Source organism: Osmerus eperlanus, chromosome 19 (genome assembly GCF_963692335.1).
Source record: "Osmerus eperlanus chromosome 19, fOsmEpe2.1, whole genome shotgun sequence".
NCBI lineage: Eukaryota > Metazoa > Chordata > Actinopteri > Osmeriformes > Osmeridae > Osmerus > Osmerus eperlanus.
The window spans coordinates 11011951-11035097 of NC_085036.1; the positions used below are offsets into that span (position 1 = coordinate 11011951).

Genomic DNA, 23147 nt, shown 5'->3' on the forward strand with positions numbered 1-23147 from the left:
TCACACGTTGAGAAACTAGGGCTCATCTCCATAAGGCAGGATTTTGTTTTCAATCCTATGAAGTGAACAAGCACGGTGCTGACTCCTACAGAGCAACAGAGGATTAGCTGCACCCAAGTCTCTGACAAGGAGAGATTCACAAGTCCCCCCTGTCCCCCGTCCCCCAGGCAACACCATGATGTGGGGGTGCAGGAGAAGGCACAGGCAGAGCCGCTGCCTGACCTTGGGATTTGGGGAGGGCTTCGCGTGGGCCCCTGTAGAAGCCTGCGAGCTCGAGAGCAGATTGTGTGTGACCCTCCTCAACACACACTCAGCCAAGATGGCTGGGCCCTGCGTCCACGAGCACGGCCACCACACTGCTGGGAAGGACCGTGGAGCCGTACCTGAAATATACATGTAGCCTCCGTAGACCGTCCCGCGTGGCCGTAATGTGGCTCGTTCATCTTGGCCACGTACGTCCACTCGTTTGTCCTGGGGTTGTAGCACTCCACAGTGGCTGGGGGGAGAACGGAAGGGGGGTGGGTGTTGGGGGGGGGGGGAAGAGAGAAGGGGGGGGATACACAGCATTAGAGGAAAGTAGGTCAAGTGAGAACTAAGAAGAACAAACAGCAGCAAATGAGGCGTTGGAAGGTCTCAGGGACTTAGCCCCCCCACCCCCCCAGAGCCCCCACCCCCCCAGAGCCCCACCCCTCCATTACCCCCCCCCCCCCCCCCTCGCCACAGCCTTCTACCTCCCCAGCACACACTGCAGTGGCTCGACAAGAGACGGAGCATTTCAGGGAGGGATGGAGGGGGGCATCAATTACCTCGTTACATAATAACACAGCTTGTTCAAGAAAAAGCCTTTACTGTCATCCACCGTCGTTTTGTGCATCTTTTTTTAAAATGTCTTTGGTTCAGGCCCCGTTTATGCACCGGAACCGTTTTAACCCTCGTGCTGCCTTCGGGTCACATGACCCAAAGGTTCATAACGAACCATCGTTGTGTTTACCCAATTTTACCCAATACAAAAACAAATTAAAATAATTTTCTTTTAACCTTTGCAATGTGGGGGGTCTGAGACAGCCCAACAGTTAAAAGAAAATGCTTCACTTTGTCTTTGTATGCGGTAAATCTGTCGCAATACGACGGTGGGTCACAATGACTGATGGGTCAGAATGACCCGAAGATAACACAAGGGTTAAAAGTAGCGATTTGGCACCGGTATCTAAAAAAAACAAACACACCCCTGGGTTTAAACTCAACTGACCCGACAACGATCTCGCTCTCCAGTGTGTGGGCCGGGGAGTCAAGCTCCTGTCATTCAGACAACACATCCATGTAGAGTTGTGGGAGGCCTGACTCTGTGACACTCAGCAGTTAAGAGGAATATTCAGAGCTGGATGATAATCTGCTCATCCCGGCCGTGACATGCAGGCGGCCGGCGGATGAGGAAGCCCGCGCCACCTGTCCAGGTGATCGGCTCAAACCGCAGATCCTCCTTTGTCTCTGTCACGTGGCGGCGCCGCGCCGCATGACTGCATCGATCCGTCGACCCAGTTCTAAACGGGAGTGTCACGGTATGTGTGTGTGTGAGAGCACGAGTGTGTGTGTGTGTGAGAGAGCACAAGTGTGTGTGTGTGTGTCTCAGTGATTTTCTGCCAGTAGCAAACAACTCGACATGAGGCCCTGGATCAAAACAACTTAGATCTACACAGGTGGAGCTCTTCACCGAACGGTTACCATAGTCACCAAACAACAACTCCCAGGCGTCTTATCCTTCTCTGACGACACTTAACCTACTTACCTGAACTAAACATTTGACTAATGTAAGCTATGGGCCTAAACACCTGGACAACTCTGCTTTGCCGACCTTGGGATTGTTGGCATGGTGTGAGCATCAACCTGACGGGTATCTTTTCTAGTCCTGAGGCACCCTGGTATCCTCCCCTGTGCCACTGCCTCAGGGACGCCCAGGTAGAGGCCAGGGTCACCGCCCCAGGTAGAGGCCAGGGCCACCGCCCCAGGTAGAGGCCAGGGCCACAGCCCCAGGTAGAGGCCAGGGCCACCGCCCCAGGTAGAGGCCAGGGCCACCGCCCCAGGTAGAGGCCAGGGCCACCGCCCCAGGTAGAGGCCAGGGCCACCGCCCCAGGTAGAGGCCAGGGCCACCGCCCCAGGTAGAGGCCAGGGCCACAGCCCCAGACTGAGGACAGGGCCACAGCCCCAGACTGAGGACAGGGCCACAGCCCCAGACTGAGGACAGGCCCACAGCCCTCAGCCCCCTCTGTGGAGAGTTCACTTCCTCCACTGTTTTTGACAGGATGTTTGGTCACAGACAGTGCTCAGTTAATTGCAGCCAGAATGGAAGAATCCTTTCAGACATTTTCTAAAAAGAAAAAAAAAAAGGAAAACTGGTGGCAAGAGAAAGCCATTAAAATCCAAGCAATTACACTTTTGTGTAATGTGTCTGTGTAGCCTATTCCATCTCCTTCCTGCATAATAAACCATTTGTGAGAAAGCATGAAAAAAATTATATATATATATATATATATATTTTATATATTTTTTTCCCCCCATTTGAATTAAGTAACAGCCACACAGTTATACCCAATGCATGTCTATATCTCCCTGGGGAACTATATGCTTTAAGGTATAAATGCAAATGACAAATGGCAAATGTTCAAAAACCACGCAAAGGCACACAGCTATATTTACAACAGGGTCGTATAAATAAATGATCCAAACAGAGACAGCGTCGCCGTCATTGTTCCTCCATGTTTGTTCTTCGGCTGTGCCACTGCAGTGAGTTATGGTGACAGGAGTTTAGACTGACAGTTATGGAGGAGTATAGCCTGAGAGGTTAACAGGATGGATGTTTAAAGAGAGAGGGGGGGGGTAGAGGGGAGAATTCCTGAAAATATAACGCCTGATGGTTTATAACTCCAGTTACAACATGTCACTGCACCTTGCACGCACGGACATGGGCACGGACAGTTCCTGTGCTCAAACTACCCCGACTGTGCCAAGCCTTTTATCTTCTTTAAATCTTTTACAGCAAACTGACAGACCTTCGGTGGCATATCAAAGTCCCAAACCATTCTCCCCTTGTCGCACCTTCACAGGGTTACATCAAACAGACTTATGTATGAAAGAAACTGATGCATTACAGACGAATTGTCAAGTTTAGACAGGGATGAGTGACAGTGACCCTTCAGGGGATGAAGGAGGAGAGAGGCAGCAATACTCCGCCTCACACAAGGTGACTTTGTTTGGTTTTATTCAACATGGCAGCTACGCACGCCGCAACCAAACAATCCAGCTACAAAGACCAAACTACCCAACAGCAGAGTGGAGCAGTGGACAGGCTGGACCTCGAGGAGTGATGCTTGTCCCACTAGACTAATTAAGGCCCGTGGCCAGACGACCTGGGTTAGTGGAACAGCTGGCCCCTGCGCCTTGCAATTACAGCAGGGTTCCCCCGCAGCACTTTGCAGCTAAGGCGGCCGCCCAAGCAACACACGCCTGCCGCCTTAACTACTACAAAAATGTTTTAGAGCCGCTGTGTTACTCCTGTCCTGATTTCTCCCTTTCATTCAAAACCGTGACCAACGCCAGTCTCCCTTCTCCGCAGAACGCATTAGTCTATCGCATTATGCATTTAGGTGCCGACCCAGTGGGGTGCAGTCTGGCTGCTGATGGGCTGGGCTGGGCACTGACGTCAAACCAACGTCCTGTTAGGCTGTGAACATTTGAGTCTAGACTCCAGAGCGACCCGCTGCTGCCGCCTGTCACATGATCCCTTTACGGCTTCCGTATGCTCCATCACTTCTCATCTCATGGCTGGCTGTGCTACATCAGCGCGTCGCGAAACTTGGGTGTCGATACATATGTAAAAAGTTACAGAATCAGTGGAACTTGTGTGTTAGATGTTGACTACTCATGGATTCCTTAGCTTACCCATCTTATCCCTTCCAGATGAGTTAGAGACTTCTAGAAGCGTGCAAACTAGAAAACAGGGAAACCCCAGCTCACCTAGCTCCCCGGCCGCGTTGCGCCCTCCCACGGCGTACAGGTGCCCCTTGAGCGCGCTGAGGTGGAAGAAGGTGCGCTTCTCGTTGAGGCACGCCACCTGCATCCACTTGTTGTAGCGCGGGTCGTACCGGAACACCGTGTCCACTGCCGTCTTGCCTTTGGTGTCGTAGTTGCTCTGGCCGCCCACCACGTACAGGAAGTTCCCGATGACGGCGATGCCGTGCTGGTAGCGCGGCGCGTCCATCGGCGCCAGCGCCTTCCACTCGTGCGCCTTCTCGTCGAACAGCCGCAGCTCCTTGCTGACCACAAGCTGCTGGCGCAGCACGCCGCCCAGCGTGACCAGGTGGGCGCTGTCCGAGCGGATGGCCGTGCGCTCCGACTGCATGACGGGCTGCATGTAGGGCATCATCTGGTAGTTGCTGGCCTCCAGCAGGAGGTTGACGCAGGTGTTGTCCGTGCGCATGAAGTCCACCGTCTGCACGTGGTTGATGAGCTCCTGCGGGTTCATGAGGGGGAAGCGGATGTTCTTCATGAGCTTGGGGGCGTGGTCCATGCGGCCGTCCTCGTAGCGCAGCCAGCGGCACGCCGCCTTGAACAGGTCCAGCTCGCTGCAGTGCTTCAGGCTGTTGCTGGACAGGACGAAGGCCAGCCGCTCGAAGGGCAGCTTGACGAACTCCCCCGTGCCCAGCAGCGAGGGGAAGTTCTTGAGGATGAAGTTGTTGACGTATTTGTCCACCTCGGTGAGGTTGTACGTGTTGGCGATGCGCCCCACCTCCACGCAGTTATCCAGAGACACCTGCAAGGGGGGAAAAGGAGACCGTGAGATTCTCCTACTGTCCGTCCGTTCTACGCTACCTAAGAAACAAACACACACTTTCAAATGTCAGGCACACACACACACACACAAACAAACATATGCACATGGACAAACCCTCACAGACAAACACACACATTGAGAAGCTAGTCGAAACGGAGCAGACCATCGCTGAAAGCCAACATGGACAGAAGCAGCCGTCAGATGCATGTTAAGCTGTAGGTTCTAATCCCCCCCTCGCCTGGTTACGGGGGGAGCTGAGCTGGCTAGAACAGGCTCCTTACCCCGGATATGAGGAAGACCTTGCAGAAGTCGAGCACGGGGAGGATCTGCAGGAAGCTGGCTGCCTCCAGAGTGTCCTGCAGGTTCTCCATGTTGAGGGAAAGCTTGGCCGTGTAGATGAAGTCGATGATCTTCTTCAAACCTATTCGGTTCACGCCGTGCAGCTTGATGCACATTAAATCCTGTTCTTTCATTCCACCTGACGGACAACAACAACAAAAGACGGAAGATTGGCGTTGGCTCCACTCAATTTGCTTTGCTTGAAAAGGCCATTTAAGAGTCTAATTTGTTTGATTTCACTGCACCTTTGACAATCGAGTCTAAATGGAGGAACCGTAAGCTTGTGAAACGCAGTCTTCCATCCACCATTATGTCTACATGTAAAGGAAATGTCTTGAGCAGTGCCTGGAGACTACAGGATAGTACTTGAGGACTGGGGGTCTCAGGGAAAAGCATTTACTCAGCACAAGCCTACTCTACTTATTAGCGTCTTAAATACAGTCTCACTTCCCCCTCTTAACACGGCCACTTCAACACGAAAATACTTTTAAACCTCTTGTATACGTTCTCATCTAAGAGCAGTTTAACCTCCTTGAGTTAGTGAGAATGTCTCATTTGCCCCTTTTACGGAATAGCACACAAAAACACTCTTCGGTGGGATTTGTCTTGATAGATTATGGCATCAGGTGTATAATACTGGTTGAAATACCACGATTACAGAACTAGAATAGGAAGGCAAGAAAAAGAGACATGGTGGTAAAAATACACAACAAAGGATTTGAAATCAAAGAGAATCCATGCAACACAAATCTTTTCGAGGGAGATCGACAACCTCATAATATGTTTTTCTCAACCACGCCGCCGACACCAGACAGACACAATCAAGTAGTACCCCTTTGATTTTTCTATTGCTAGTTCAAACACACACACACACAGAAATACATACACAGCCTACAGAGCTCTGCGATTTCTGCCACCACTGAAAGCCCCACACGGTTAGCAGCTGTGGTGCTCCGGAGAGCTAATCCCACCGTAGCTGTTCATCAGCGCTAACGAGGCCGCCGCGGCTCCTCCCCCGCTCCCGCGCCGTGGCGGCGCTAGCATGTGGCTGGCGTTAGCATGTGGCTGCGCTAGCAGGTGGCTGGCATTAGCATGTGGCGGCGCTAGCAGGTGGCTGGCATTAGCATGTGGCGGCGCTAGCAGGTGGCTGACGCAGGGCTTACCTGTGAACATGGCTTTGAAGTAGTCGCTGGAGGACGCCATCATGGCGCGGTGGACAGGGAAGGCCTCGTCACCGTCCCCCGCCACCAGGGTGACGTCACATAGTAATCCCTCTATCCTCAGCTGGTCAAATCCCTTGGAGGAAGAGAGGAGGACAGGGTTGGCAGGTTAGAGACTGCAGCAAGGTGGAGCAGGGAAGAGACTACAACTGTAACCTGGGCCCTGTCATGGACATTTTGGAATACAGTTATAATATGTGTGTTTTATATGAGGAATGTGTTTTAAGGGAAGTCTGAAGAAGCTTAATACAGTGACAGTCGATTCAACCCATTTGGTAGAGATGCCATTTGCAGTTTTATAACTAGGAGACGTGAAGTCTAAGAGACGGGAAGTCTGGGTGACCTGAGAGGGTTCTTGTCACCTGGGAGGAAGAGACAGTTGGTCTAGAGACAATGTGGATTCAACTGTATTGTTATTGTGATCTGCTGCTCTGACCCTTCCTGTTGCATTGAGTGGGGTTAATCAAAAACTTGTTTGAAGTGGCCCGCACAAAGGATTGTGGGACAAATGGTACAGAGATGTATTGTTTCAAACTGTCACTGAATTGAGTAAGCCAATCATAGACTTGATTACATTGATGGATTGACCTTATAGAATGCCATTTGATCTAACGTGTATATAAGGTAGCATTTGTGATTGTTCTGCATCACTCTGGCGAACGACCTGTGGCTAGCACCTCCTTCGTTATGACTGATCACAAAGTACTTTGTTAAATCATGATCTGTATAAGCAAAATATATTTATTGTAACCGCCATCTCTTGACTATTCAAATCTACACAGTGCCGCTAGAATTTTGCCATTACAGCCCCTGGAACCTGGGCCCCTGGAACCTGGGCCCCTGGAACCTGGGCCCCTGGAACCTGGGCCCCTGGAACCTGGGCCCCTGGAACCTGGGCCCCTGGAACCTGGGCCCCTGGAACCTGGGCCCCTGGAACCTGGGCCCCTGGAACCTGGGCCCCAGTCCAGCACAGTCAGTAAGACTGGGTTTAAGTAACAACAGACTAACTGGCATAACAGACAAAAAAAAAAAAACTGTTTTCCTCTCTAAAAAAACATTGAGGTACTGGACAAAATAACTTATCTGGAAAGAGAATGCGATCAGAATAGCAACAGTTTTATTTACACAACCGAAGTATCAAGATTAATGCCACAGCACGGTACAAAGATTCCAAACATCCCCTCTCCAGCGCTATGCCCTTTTCCTAACCTTTCTATGCTGAGGAAAAAGTGCTGATCAAAATGTGCGCTGAAACGTCTATGAAGACACCGTGCAGCCCATCAGCATCCGGCGCCATGCTCCGACAACGCTGACTGCTTCATCAGCAGTCCCTTAGCAGGCAGCCCTGGGTAGCCGGCATGTGTTCCACACATCCTAATGATGTTTAGGTCTCATGCGGGGTACAGAGTATCTTGGCAGGCGTGGGCCTGGCTGTGCGGGGTAGGATCTCTCCATGAACTGTGAACCCTAGTCTGCAGCGGTGGCTTCTACTCAGACTGTTACCGCGACAACCCTTAAAACAGCCGCGGCTATTACAAGCGTGATAGGGTTTGACACCCGCACGTAATGGCTGAAAACACAGTTCGACTGACGTCACAGGAAATTACATCTGTACATTTTCTTTTCTGTTAGAGACAAAAAAAAAGAAGCTACAATCCATCAATAAATGACTCAGTGGCCTCTAAGAGACAGGCCGTGATAATAGCCCGCCGCAATTAGACGCAACTAGCAGCGGCCTGACAATCTTCGACGCTGTCAATCAATGCCTTTGTGCGGACGAGGCGGGCTGTGTGGGTATATGTGCGGTCTCACGTGCTGGCACACCCACGCGGCTGCTCTGAACAGCCTTCAAACGCAGGGGCCAGGAGAACGGTTTAACCGTGAAAAGAGAGGGGAGGAGGAAGGTGGCATCACGGAGCACCACTCAAACATCCTGTCAAACCGAAACCCATCACCATCAGAAGAGACCGTGCCGTTGCATGACTGGGGAGGGATCGCGCGCCGACGGGCCCTGAGGCGTTTGTGCCACCCTCTGCCAGGGGAGGCAGCTCTGCCAGGCCTGCCACGCCACGACAACTTTCAGCGGGGACAGATGCCGGGCACAGGGCAGGGAGCGGAGCCGGATCTTCAGAGGGTGGCATGGCAACACAGCGACCCGTGGCCTGGCACTCTAGGCTGGGAAAGGTCTGCCGTGCAGCAGAATCGCTAGGCTTCACGTGGTTGGAGGTCTGCCGTGCAGCAGAATCGCTAGGCTTCACGTGGTTGGAGGTCTGCCGTGCAGCAGAATCGCTAGGCTTCACGTGGTTGGAGTCTGACGAGCAGGTAGGGACTAGTGAGGGAGGGAGTGGGCCCCTTACCTGCAGGACCACTGAGCTGTGGGTGTTGCTTGTGAAGAAGCGGGTGTTTCCGGTCTTGGAGGCCTGCAGGTGGGCAGAGACGCCCATGTCACCACACCCTAGCGACACTTTCATGTGAGGATCGTCGTCCTCCACGAGGGATCTGCGAAAGGACAGAGGGAGAGGAGAGGAGACAGGAAGAGAGACAGGGGAGAGGGAGAGAGGCGCAGAGAGACAGGCAGATAAGCTCATAATTAGTGTCAAAGTAAAGAAACATTACCAACTGACTGTGGAATGCCAAAACTAGGAAAAGCTCAAATGTCACAAAAGAGAAGTAACACAGCAATAACACAACAAGGGAAGGTCTATTTGTACGGTTCTATTCCACAGCACAGTACATGAATTCCCCAGCATCTTCCAACTGCTACACACACACACACACACACACCCCCCCCCTCCCCACCCACGTCAAATGATGTGGAGATACTGGAAGAGGTGGAGTTTCCTCTGCGGGGCGTGGCCCAGGCCCAGCTCCCAGCTGTGCCTGGGTATCAGTCTTCAGCTAACGAGACAGCGCTTCCCCGTTCATTATCATAATGGAGAGGAACAGGACGCAGACCATCGCTGGAGCTCTTGCGTTCCGCCTTGACTTTCATGCCCCAACGATGAAAAGCAACAAAAACAACACGGACGACGCAATCATTCCATTCACGCCGCGCGGGAGACAAACTGCAGACGAGCATTTCTAGAATACATTTTTTTTAAAGGCCAGTTGTTTGTGAGAGCTGAAGAGATTTTGTCTCCCGCGCTTCTCATCAGATCACTTTGCATTAAAACGAGAATTGAAAACGTTTGACTTCAAAAGAGAACCAAGGCTGCAATAACACTGGGGAGGAGGATCAGGAATCGCATTCGAATTATGATTCCCCTCACATGTCACCGGCCTAGAGCTAGACGCCACGACCATTCAAGGTGATCAAGACCTGGCATCCGTCTCCTCAAAGCACCCGTCACACACACACAGTCACAACAGTGCCAAAGCTACTAAAACTACCACCACAGGTAAACAAACTAGCCGACACGACAGCCTAACTAAGAGGCTACGGAGACACCACCACACCGTGCAAGGCCCCATACCCAGCCTCCAGGCCTGGGGAGGTGAGGCTTAGCAAGTGTACTGATGCAGACGAGCGAGTCAGGAGGCAATTCATACATGGAGTGGGGAGGCGGGAATGGGAGGGGGAGGGGGAGTGATGGTGGATGGCCGCTAGCGGGACACCAGGGTCCACGCTAGCAGATGCTGAGGAGTATTCATGGCTACAGGAGTGGGCACAGTCACAGTAACAGACAGCACAGGCGGCGAAGCTACTGGTTCATTTACCCCGTCAGGTGGTAAGCCGGGGAGGCAGCGAGGAGAGAGTGGGTCGTCCAAACCACAAAGGAGTGTTGGTGGCTGCCGGGAACGAAACAGAGAGAGAGAAGCTAGAAGAATCCCAGAGACAGAAACGCCTCACAGACAGCAGAAAGACAGACGACACACAGGAGGGCCTTCCGACGTCTCCGAGGTGAACGGTACGTTCTTTCGGCGTAAACACGCACACTCGCGCCGGACACACGGGGACAGCCGCGTGCTTGCGGACGAGCAGATAGACAGGCAGGCAGACAGACAGAGAGACAGACAGTTATGAATGACACAGTCTAACAATTGGTACACGAGTCTGACTACTCTGCATCAGTGGAGAGAAGTCGGGGAGGACATTTGTATTATTAGCAAGAAGCTGCAACGTGGCAAGAACCGGCTGCTTGAGAGAAACGAGAAATAAATAGTGTGAACCACTTCTGAGAAACACCAGGGAACACTTAATTAAATCGGTCAAATTGGATAGGGGTAGGCGTGCGATGAGTCTTAATTGCTTTTGTAAATTGGATGATCACTATAATGAAAACTTGCATCTTAAGAACAGCAGCAACTTTAATCAAAGAGACGTTAACACACAATGTCTTCACGCTCCTTTGTGCTTTTTAATGCTTCTTACAGATGTAAAAGCATGGAAAGGGGAAGGGGCAGGGAATGAGAAGAAAAAAAAGGTGAACAAACAAATAGAACATCACCACCACGACAAACACCTCCAATAAGACCACACTCCAGTGGTTCTCAACCCTGGTCCTCAAGTACCCCCTGTCCTGCATGTTTGAGATATTTCCCTGTTCCAACACACCTGATTCAAATGAATGGTCGTTAGCAGGCTTCCGCAGAACTAGATAACGAACCGCTCATTTGAATCAGGTTGGAGCAGGGAAACATCTAAAACATGCAGGACAGGGGGTACTTGAGGACCAGGGTTGAGAACCACTGCACTAGGCAGTGTCCAAAATGTGGTGCCAGCTACAAACCTGCTATCAGTTAGGCTACATTGACCCCAAACACCACCAATCCACTTTCTCCTGTGGCTGATTCCCAAGTCCCTGAAGAATAGAACCGACTGCTGCAATACATTAGAGAACATTCAATTCACCCAGTGAGCCCTCTAGCTCACATTGTGTAACCACCCTCCTCTGTGAATCCTGGACATCGCAAAGGTTTCCATCCCAATCCCCCAAACACTGAATTACCACGACAGATCCCCCCCCCCTTCCCCCCGCCTAATTTGAGATGCTAATGAGGTGCAGCCGTGCTGCAGGTAGCAGGAGCAGCTGGGATGTGATTTCATGCTGTGCCAGATTTCGTCTCCCTGAGAAGGAAAATCACGGTGGGACTGACCCTCGTACCTCCTCATCTTTGAATACCCAACATCCCTTTCAACTGGGTCGTACTGTGCGCCCGTGTCTTAATTAAGCTTTGAGAGAGAAGCACGATCAAACAGAGAGGTGCATTCCTTTGAAAATATATATGTTGCCAAAAAAAGTCAGAATGAATGTTTGATAGCTGTTTATGCACACAGAACATCTAGAAATATGCCCCCCTATCGCGCTGCTTCTTTTGCAAAATACAGGCTTTCAAACTGAAAGTGACCCATCATTATTACCAGCAAGGTAGAAAACTCTTTGGAAGACAGCAGGTGACATTACGAAACAGCCCGACAACAGCCTTGGGCCATTCACAAACACCAAGAGCAGAATGCTACCACCTCCAGTTATTTTGGACATGTTTGATTAGCCTGTTGAGATGAGCTGTCTTCTTCTGTGATGCACTGAGGAGGAAGAGGCGTCCAAAAGGTTTTCCTGTCACGCAACATGAGTCACCGCATCATGCACCAAAATGCGCTTACTGTGAGACGAGACATCATAAGACGTCCCGCAGTGTGTAGGCTTCTCCTGCAGGTATCATCCACATATTTCTCATTTGAAGAGGAATTGAACAGAGCTGAAACCTCGGCCCGCATGACGCGTGTGAGCAGGAGGCACAAACGGAAGAACGTCTCCATGGTTTCAGCGTTTTCACACGGCTGCTCGGGAAAGAGCAACACTGTTCCCGAGAACACGACCACGACACACACACACACACCTGCATCCAAGCAGGCCTGATATCGGCCCTGTTGAGGGAAGCCAGATCTTCATTATCTCTGCACCAAAAGGTTCATTATCAGCATTACGTGAAAGGCGAAGTACGGGCCTACCCGCCAGGAAACATTACCTAGAGTGGACGCCGGAAAATCTATCTCGGCGTCATTACTGCGTTTTCAAATGAAGTATTGCGTAATCACATTGGATTTTAGAGGATGCAGTGTTCTGGTTGCATAACTAAAATGGCCTGGCCTGGCCTGGCCTGGCAGGGGCAGAGAACAATGCTCATGAGTCCTAGGTAGAAAACCTTGAACTGCCCACAAACGACAGGAGATAGAATCTGTGGTTGTGTCGGGGTGCGGCAGAGCTGCTCTATGAACCTGGCAGCCTCGTGACTTACTGGCCCTGCCCTATCAGGGCCAACAAACCAGACAAACACACGGTACCATCCCGTGTTCCCTCACTGCTGCACTGGCCGACAGGCTGGCAACGCCACCTTCCTGGTAGTCAGATCAGGATGGTCAACACTCGAGTCAAACTGGACCCTGGCGTCTGGTCTGGAAGCAGCAGAACGAGAGCCGTCGAGAGAAGAGAAAGATGGACAGGGATGGAAGCCAACCATCCTGTGACCTTCATCGCTGACATCCAAACTTCCCCACACCAGAACGGAAACCAGATCACTTGTTTCAATATAAGACAACAGTGAATATCTGCTGGTGGATGGCTTCTCCGTGTCCTTGAAACAAGGGTGTATTTAACGGTAAGGGGCTGGGTGGGGGGGTTCAAGGATAAACAAAGACCTCCACGCGAACCTGAAGTCATTCTGTAGGTCTTTGGGACAAGGCACCTTTGCCATTCCTCCCAAGCATGAAATCTGCACCATGGGCAGCTAAGCTATATTTAAACCTGTGTGGGATCACTGTAGGCAAATACACACACACACACACACACACCATGATAATTTTCAGCAAAGATACCATCACACGTTTACACACACCAGCTCATCCTAAAATACCCCACTATCCCTACATCCCTGTTTAGATGTCAGGGCACACACACACACACTCCATATGCTTACATCTCAAAGTTGGACCAGACCAAACCCACAACAAGGGTAGAGGCTTCGCTCAGAGGGCACCATGGAAACACAGTTCCTTTCCCTTCCTCCGAGAGAGACCACAGAGAAACCTATAATCAGAGCTCTCACATCAGCCTCTCAAAAAACACACCACACAACGTAAAGTCTAAATAGAAACTGTTCTTCCTGGACAGGGCAGGGCAGGGCTCAGTTAGAGGTTAGTTGTTTTTTTTAATGGGGTGAAAAAGAGCTAAAAAGATGGGTCAGAATGAAGAGAAATTGGGTTCGGTCATACTGTGAAAACTATATGACACACTGCATTACAGACCATGTGATGATGTTTAGCTGACACAATATCAACACAGACCGTGAAGCTAAATCTCATGTGAGAGATTGCTGCTCCAGCTTAACCCAACCTTACAAGAGGCAGAGAGGGGTCAAGATCATTAATCACGGCAAAGGTTACACGGAAGATTGGGAGTCGATTCAGTTTGGATCCAATCCATCTGAATATCCGTTGGCACTGAGAGAACAAGCAACCCATATTTCTAATGCCAAGTCTAAAGACTTAAACGGTAAACTGTCACTAAGGAAAAGGAAAATCACATAGAAATGTCCTGTTTTTCATTCAACACTAGCCTGCTGCCACTCCTCTATCCCAGACCTGTTACTGTGCAGGGAGAGACCTCCAACATCAAACCCCTCAGCAGGCATCCAAGAAGGGGATGCAGGACAGAGACATCTCCCTCGCACAACGGGGGGAGACTGAGAGGCAGGACTGAGCCCCGAATGCCCCCTCAGCATTCTGCCCTTCCCCCCTCCACAGCAGCAGACGACAATAGCTCCTAAACCAGGGCACGTCAGGAGCACTGACAAAGGCAGGCAGGCAGGGAGGGTAGCAGAGGCAGGCCGGCTCCTCCCAAACTGCCCTGGCCAGGAGTCCTTGTAGCGGAACACAGCCTCAGGCAGGGTGGAAGGCCAATCGACATGGGTCCTGGCTAACCCAACACTGAAATGGGCCGGAGATAATGAGGCACACTGCTCTGGAAGACACTGTTCCGCTAGCTGGCTGGTCGGCGCGCAGCGCGCACAAAGGAGGTTATTAAATCAAGCGCTCTCGACACACAACAATGCTCCCGTCATAGTCTGCCCAATTAGGCTGCAATCAATGAAACGAAGGGAGACTCCATGTACTCAAAAAAAAATCATTGTAATGAACCCCCCCCCCACACACACCTCTCCACCCCCAAAGAAAAAACGGTCAAAACCCCCCAGCACCACCGTAGCATGCTGTGAATTTCTGAATTCTCCGTACTCACATGTAGGCAGGCGAGAGTGGGGAGGACCTGGAGGTCTTAAGCACTGGCACTGGGAATTTCCAGCTGACCGGGGAACCACTTTTCCATTTTAACGGCATGTTGTTGTCACCAGCGCGGCGCTACAGCGATATCAACAGCAAAGAGCATTTCCACGAACAGGCTTCCAGCAAGGGCTTCCATCCCACTCTGCCCACACGCATCGAGGGGGGAGGGAGGAGAGAGAGCGAGCGAGCGAGGCGGACAACAGCCGTGGAGTGGAGGATGCAGCCCAGGCTAACGACTAGGATTTAGACCGCTAGCGGCGGCAGCGGGAGAATCCTGTCCCCCCGGTGCTTACTGGCCCAGTGCGCGTCTCTCAGTCACCTGCTGTTGGAGAGCCCTCCAGTCCTGCGGCCTCTGACGACTCGGCCCAGCTACTCAACAACAGTGCCACCTTGTTAAAGGACAGGCGACTGCAGTGCTCGGCTTGTTATAGGGAGAGGCAGAGGAGAGGGAGGAGTAAGAGAGAGAGAGGGAGGGAGGGACATGTACATACAAAGCACTGAGCAGGGGGCTTAGACCACAGTAGCATATGCTCCCCCCCCTTTCCCCTTCCCCATTGAGAGAACTGCCCAAAAATAACATTTGCTTACACTGGATAAATAACTTGCAATTTTCAACCGGCAAATTAACACCACTACTAATAGCTCCGATGACACTTCCTCGTGTAATACGTTAGATGTCGCACATGTATTTGGTGTAAGGTGCTGATCACAGAGTTTGTTGACAGATAATGGTGGGGATGTAAGAATAACACTTCTAGGAAGATCCTCCGAAAGTGGTTGACTGGACCCTTAATACACAGTAAGCGACGGAGCTGTTTGGAATCGAGCTGGAAGACTGCAGGTGTGCAGCCAGCCATAGCCCTGCCTGGAAACAACAGCTCATCCTGATAAAACACAAACGTCCACCCTCGTGTACAGAACAATTTCCATCTGAGTCCTGGGAGCAGAACAACTCAGGCAGAGAGCTGGGCGCTGTGCTCGTTTCTGCGATTAGGCTCCCTCTCGTCCAACAACAGCTGAGGACAACGTCAAGAACGTTTAAGGCCAGGCTTCCAGTGCACCTTGTTCTTTTGACAAGTACTTTCTCCGCCTTTGCACAAGAACACTTATAGAATCTCACACACGCAGAATGAACCCTGGCCATCATCCTCCTCACGTCTCCTTCCCCATCTCTCTGTCTGTCGACCAGACAGGCCACGACATCCAACCGCCATCTCTCTATCTGTCGACCAGACAGGCCACGACATCCAACCGCCATCTCTCTATCTGTCGACCAGACAGGCCACGACATCCAACCGCCATCTCTCTATCTGTCGACCAGACAGGCCACGACATCCAACCGCCATCTCTCTATCTGTCGACCAGACAGGCCACGACATCCAACCGCCATCTCTATCTGTCGACCAGACAGGCCACGACATCCAACCGCCATCTCTCTATCTGTCGACCAGACAGGCCACGACATCCAACCGCCATCTCTCTGTCTGTCGACCAGACAGGCCACGACATCCAACCGCCATCTCTCTATCTGTCGACCACAGGCCACGACATCCAACCGCCATCTCTCTATCTGTCGACCAGACAGGCCACGACATCCAACCGCCATCTCTCTATCTGTCGACCAGACAGGCCACGACATCCAACCGCCATCTCTCTATCTGTCGACCAGACAGGCCACGACATCCAACCGCCATCTCTCTATCTGTCGACCAGACAGGCCACGACATCCAACCGCCATCTCTCTGTCTGTCGACCAGACAGGCCACAACATCCAACCGCCATCTCTCTATCTGTCGACCAGACAGGCCACAACATCCAACCGCCATCTCTCTATCTGTCGACCAGACAGGCCACAACATCCAACCGCCATCTCTCTATCTGTCGACCAGACAGGCCACATCATCCAACCGCCATCTCTCTGTCTGTCGACCAGACAGGCCACAACATCCAACCGCCATCTCTGCATGTTGCCAGCTCCTCACCGTGTAGGATTACACTCCACAACTCAAGATGCTGGCCTCACAACAGCAGAGCCTCTGCAGACAAAGCCTCAGCCCAGGCTTCCGGTCATTATCTTCCAGCCCACACCTTCCCCTCTGAGGACACAGATGTGCACGAGTGGCCCATGGTTGCTTTCTTCTGTGAACTGGACTCGAAAAGACGACATTGTCTTTTTTTTTTTTTACCGGGCCCGAATTGAAGTGGATGAAGGTGGTAGGGACAAAGACAAAAGGGAACGAGGGGATTAAAAAGCCCTTTGTCAGATGAGTGGTGCGAGAGCACAGGCAGATGTGAGCCCATTAACAAAAACACAAAAGAACTGATATTTATATCAGAGAGAATGAACACTGGTACAATACTTTTGACGAATACGCTATTTTTACTTCTCTGTATGAATACACACACCGGCGGCGCTAACTTTCGAGAGAAAACTAAACACGAGAAACCAATTATGAAACTCAGTCAACACAACACTGCCAACTTTCAATTAACACCTATGCAGACATATTTCTGTCTCGATAACAGACTGTAGAACATATTGAGGAATATTTATACTGGTGTACTTCCTTGGTGATAAACCTGAAGGATGCAGCATGGCCAAGAATGACAAGGCCACAGGCAAGATCACACGCACTCCCTTTGTGGACAGAAAGGCACTGTTATATCAACGTCGTAGACTATACTACTAGTGTCGATTCGTAAACTAATCAAAAACACACACACTCCATTATACCAAGTACAGAGTCCGACACACGATCCCTATGACTGAAGAAACGGATTCAACCTACACTGCAGAAGAGACAGAAGACATTGCTGAGAAGAGGATGCATACACGATTGTCCGTTGGATCCATTTAATTGGCTTCTGTGAACCGAGCCTTGGTCTGACATTTACGCAGACCATGAACAGTGCGTTGAAGCATGCGCCTGGAGACATCAGGACTAGAGAGACAGCCGTCCTGACTGCGGGGTGACACAAACACCCTCCATCTACTGGTTGGAGGAGGAACTTGGTCGTCCGAATCTTGTCCGAGTGGCTTTCCCAGCAAGCGGTCAGCAGCACATAGAGGGTGCAGTCACTGCAGAGAGGGGAATCTTATGCCGTCTCCCTCCTTCACCACTCAAATAAAAAACGATCTTGCCTCTTCTGCCGGGCAGAGTCTAAGATCCTGTACATCTGTCACCACAAGAGTGACAGGGCTTTAAATTGACACGTAGGAGATGTTTATGAGAGCGACCACAGGGCATGGCAGTTCAAATCAAACGACTGGAGATGGAGGGAAAGAACACCTAGAGGGGTGGTGTCCTTCAGAGTATATTTAGCCTTTGAGTTTTGGTTTGCTTCTTTACCGAACGATGACATATTTAACATTAGCAGAGTGGTGCTCAAACTTTGGGGCATGAGTGACAACACCCAGGGGGGCAAGGCACAGGGGAATGCCGGGGAGATTGAATAAAATATAAAGTATAGTTGCTATTAAAAGAAAAAGTGCTATCTAATCTAATCCTGAATAAGTGCTTGTTTAGACACACTCCGCCAGTAAATACATGAGCGCATGGAGCAGACCTTCAGCATTAGGAGGACTAGGTGCTGAATGCTCCAGCGGGGGCTGATGGACTCTTCACCTCCAGGAACCACTAGAGGATAGAACCATGCCAATGCAGCCGTGGCCTGCCGTCGACCCCGTCGGCAAGCTTTAGCCTGTTTATTTGGCTAACAGAAGGCCACCACCTCAGTCACAAACGATCTGACATCCTCACTCACAATCAATCTGGATAACCAAGACCAGAGTTAGTAGATGGTCTTAGGTGTAATGACTGCTTAATGGTTTAATCCAAGGCTCTCGACCCTGCTCCTGGATAACTACTGTACTTCCTTCCATGAAGTGGTTGTTGTGAGCTGGTTGTTAAGGTACAATTAGTTACAACGTCAGAGAAAAATCTTTAGGTTGTTTTGTTTTTGCACTCAACAAACAGGGTTATTGAGCTCTCATTCACTGGCTGGTTGAAAGTTACCTTTCACCATCGGTCCCGTGAGACTGTCCTTAAGTAGGATGAGCTTAACTCATCTGGAGGATGACAGGACCTCTTACTCCCAACAGCCTCAGTTCAAAGGTCACATGGTCATCAGGACAATAGAATAGAGCTACGACACTTTATGTTCATAAAAACAATCATGCGACCGAGAATAGAAAGACACGGACATAAAGCTGCTATGTCTGCTTTATGCTGCTGCTGTCCCCTTTTTTGCTCTGTTAAATTTCTGCACCAGTCCACACTTGACCGGTGGGGATCTCATTCTATTATCACTGTAACTGTTAGCTGCTCCTGGCATTCTCTAATCCCTGCTCTCCTCTCTCTGTGTCCCCCCCACACACATCCCTTGTGGTGTGGGGGGTTTGAGTTGTCAGCACCTGCCTGGTCGTCGGTCAGCCAACGCTGGACCTGGTCGCGAGTCTCCCGGTCCTGTCCTACATCTATAAAGTTGAACAATGGATTTTGGTGTTTTAAAAACCCATCGACACTGTATGACTATGTTTAGCCTGTGTTCTGCTCCTCTCTCACCAACCGTCTCTGGAGGAGGGGATCCCTCTCTGAATTGCTCCTCCCAAGGTTTCTTCCATTTTTTTCTCCTGTTGAGTTTTTTGGGAGTTTTTCCTTGTCTTCCTTGAGGGTTTAGGTTGGTTGAGGGGCAGTTCTATGGGCATATGTGAAGCCCTCTGTGACATGCTTGCGTGTAAAAAGGGCTATACAAATCAATTTTATTTGATCTGCTAATTAGTCTGGAACAACACATCCAACTGAGGTCATTTTTTAAATTTTAGGCATCAACTGTGAAATACAGGGAAATGACAGACTTAAACAGCTATTTTTGTCCTTGTTATATTATAGAAAAAGATGTACTTTGTACATTTTTATCTGAATATCAAATCGAGACCCTGCTTCCTGCAAATTGACACGCTTTTATCAGACCAACATCACTCAAAACAAATCACAAAGCAATATTGTCCCAACAGTGCATCATTCCCTTTATTCATTGAAACACAATGTTGGAAAGAGTAATTCTTCACAACCTAAACTGGTGTGGGTTGGTCGATGTTGTGTACATGCTATATGCCAAGTTTACTGGCAAGTGGCAATTTAGGCTCTTGATTAAATCATCATCCGCTTTGCCTTCAGTCAGCTTGCAGCCTCTCCTGGACGCTCCACTGCACCGCACTCACTACAGAGACATGCTCACTGGACAAAGACAGCTATTGCCTAGCAACCACTTACTTGGTGCCTGTAACGAGGCAGCTTGCTGCTTGACAGCTGAACAGCCTGCAAGTTTAGAGGTCTCAAACTACTTCTTGACTAATTTGAAGACTGGAACCAAGATTTGAAAATAGAAAAAATAGACTACAAGGCTTGTCCAGACATCCTTGCCATGCAAATAATTCAGATGGATTTCAAAAGGGGCCAAAGCAGCAATTGGCAATTGTTAAGACTAGTGAAGCATAATGGCTTCAGCGAACCTTAAAGACTAGTGCATGTGCTCAAGTACACTGTAAGTAAGGCCTACAAGCAACGATGCATATAGTTCAAGAGCACAGCTAAATCTGTAACTCTCTGTCATAAAAGCATTTCTGTTTCAAGAACTTTTCTTAAATCTTCATGACATCCTCAAAGCAGGCAAAATCCATCAGAACAGCTGCAGCAACAAGCGAACAGGCATAAATGACAGGGGATTAACGAAGCCTGACACACAAATGCCAGGGAGGACACAGAACTGACAATCATACAACATTTTTAACTATATATATATATTCATATTAATCTCCTGCATAATTTCCCCCCCTAATCATAGAACTTCCTTGGAACTTCTGCCAATGGCAAGTTAACTGGCTTATGGAGGAAACCCACTCAACTTGAGGTAATGAATTAGTCACCTGGTACAAAAGCATTCAGTTCAGAGGGGACCTGGAAACAGCATATGGTTGCAGTTACATGCATTTTAAAAGGTAATAATATGTGTGTTATGTTAATGTTAAATGTGATGGTAGGAGTAGAAAAATAAAGTTGGACATACATTGCACAGTACCTGTCGTGCAGTCCCATGGACATCGTCTCCCCTCTGTTCACAGGGTGCTCCATGCCCTCGCCAAACCACACCTCTGAAAACACAGAAACACAACGCAGAGGGCTACCGTCTTCAAAAGTCCACAGGGAACAAAACAATTTACAGTTCACACATTCTCTACAAAACACAACATGAGCTCATACAAGTCAGTTTGAGTGATTTTTTTAAAAATAGTATAGAAGATCAACTGAAATAGCCCTGGTTTGAGCAACACCATCCACTTCTCCACTATCATCCGTCCCAAGTAAAATGTATTCATGGACTGTGAGCATATGGTCTTTCTATTAATATTTCAGACTCATATTTTGGGGCGTTGTCTGCCATCTGTCCTGCCTGCACCCCACTGTTAGACATGGTCCTGATTACAGAGGATATCAGATGGGGTGATAATTGCAGCACAGCCCATGTGTGGATTGAGTTCATGGTCCAGATGACCACAGCCTCACAAAGGGGACGGCACACTCTGAGACCAGGGCATAGAGGAGAACGAATGGCAATAGAAAATGTCAGAGACAATACAGTCCTCACTAAAGGCTACTTGTTCAAGGACATTGTAACAAGTGATGGTGGGGTTAACCGAACTAAACATAAAAGCATCTACAACTTTAGCTCAACAAAAATAAACTTAAAAGCGAACTATTCAGTTTCACATTGAGGACCTCGTGGTAATAAAACAAGCACAACAATGGATTTATTCAAAACCGACTTTCAGTCATCAGCTGACAACGCCACAAGAAATGTGTGGCAAAGGGCCCATTGTTCAGTTTAGTGAAGACTGTCTCTATACTGGACAGATGACAGCCAAACAGGGTGAAAGTCAGAGATTACTCATGTTTAGAACAGTGCAAATAACCAATACAATTCAATAAATGAGCTGCAGGTACATACTTTTGCCTTTGCTACACAATATGACATTTACACCTCGAACAACACTCAACTTGGTTTCCAGAATTCTAGAGTTCGGCTTCTTTAGGAGCAACTAAACATCCAGAACAGCTACTTAGGTCAGGTAGCTGCAGGTGTCATGTTACTGAAGGCAGACCAGGTTCTTGCCTCTAGACTACATTAAAATTGTCAACACGAAAACGTTTACCAACTAGCCATCAACTTCATGGAAAAAGTGAAATTGCAGGTAGACAAAATATCAAGTTAGCACCAGCATGACCAGCGCGTCTTCGACATCCAAGATGATTTTAGTTAACCAACAAGTAGTCTAAGTTAGGCTGGAGAAGCACTACCTTTACAAAACGTGCGCTGTTCTATCATGGTAAAGATGTCGTATGGTTTTCGGAGCGTTAAAAGGTGTTGGGTTTTAAAACAATGTTCTATTGACGTCTTCAGAATGATCACATCATTAGAAACCAAATAGTAATGCGGCCTAAACATGGCCACAAGCTATATTCTACAATTGTCAACATATATTCACCCGAACAAGCCTAAATTAGCCACCTAGCGTAATCATGACATGAAGCTAACGCGACGCTCCCGTCTCAGTGACAGAAGTAGATGGCAGATTTATAAGTCTAGCTAGCTAACTTTCAGGCTAACGCTGTTAGTATATCACTGTTAAAAAATAACTTAGCTAGCAAGCCACACAACTAGTTGGCTGGTGGCATACTAATATATAGTATGACAGACTTGTCGGGATTGTTTCTGACAATAACTACAGTGCAGTCGGGTTTGGCATGACAAGCTAACTAACTAGCCTAACGTTACCAACTTAGCACTTGCTAGGTAGCTAGCACTAGCTAGCTCTAGTCTGATTCGTTAGCTATAGCCACCAGAAGTAGCAACCACCAAAAGCTGTACCGTAACGTTAATCTTTTGAGGCAGCAAGCGATAGGTAGCCTTTCCTATTAAATAGTACATGAAACAATTAAATTAGTTTTGAACTGTGTTAAATCCCACTTAAAAAACTTTCAAACTGGGCAATTCGTACCTGCAACTGCGGGATACGTCCTTGTTTTCCTCTCTTCGCGACACTCCAAATCCACTGAAAACTCTCGATCCTCCAGCCTATCAAGACCTCGTTTGCTGGAACGGTGGAGTATTCAGGCTGGTTACTGGTGACTTCACATGGCAATCTACTCACCACGCACAAAGCAATGGTTATGGCTATGTAGAGGTAGAACCTCGCACTGCCACTCTGATTTGTGTACTAGCAAGCTAACCACCACCACCTCAATCAGAAACTTAGGAAAATGTTAATGTTTGGAAACAGTTCCAGATGGAAGTGGGAAATATAGTTCTAATCAACTATAGTAGCCTACAAAAAATCCTAAACATTCAAAGCTTTACTTTTTGTTGTCCTGTCAGTGAGTCTTGTCATTGTAAGTTTATCCTCTCATTTTTATTTGGC

At 49.3% G+C, this 23147-nt stretch overlaps 1 protein-coding gene across 1 annotated transcript in view; it reads right to left on the reverse strand.

Annotated features, from left to right (window-relative positions):
- Window positions 1-22936, reverse strand: part of klhl13 (kelch-like family member 13) — a 26483-nt gene extending 3547 nt beyond the window's left edge. The window contains 9 exon segments of the mRNA XM_062485344.1: window positions 384-419; window positions 422-496; window positions 4012-4807; window positions 5110-5306; window positions 6331-6463; window positions 8745-8886; window positions 10105-10176; window positions 20738-20822; window positions 22728-22936. Of these exon segments, the coding sequence (XP_062341328.1) occupies window positions 384-419; window positions 422-496; window positions 4012-4807; window positions 5110-5306; window positions 6331-6463; window positions 8745-8886; window positions 10105-10176; window positions 20738-20802 (1516 nt within the window). The 5' untranslated portion in view covers window positions 20803-20822; window positions 22728-22936.
- Window positions 22937-23147: the final 211 nt, after the last annotated feature.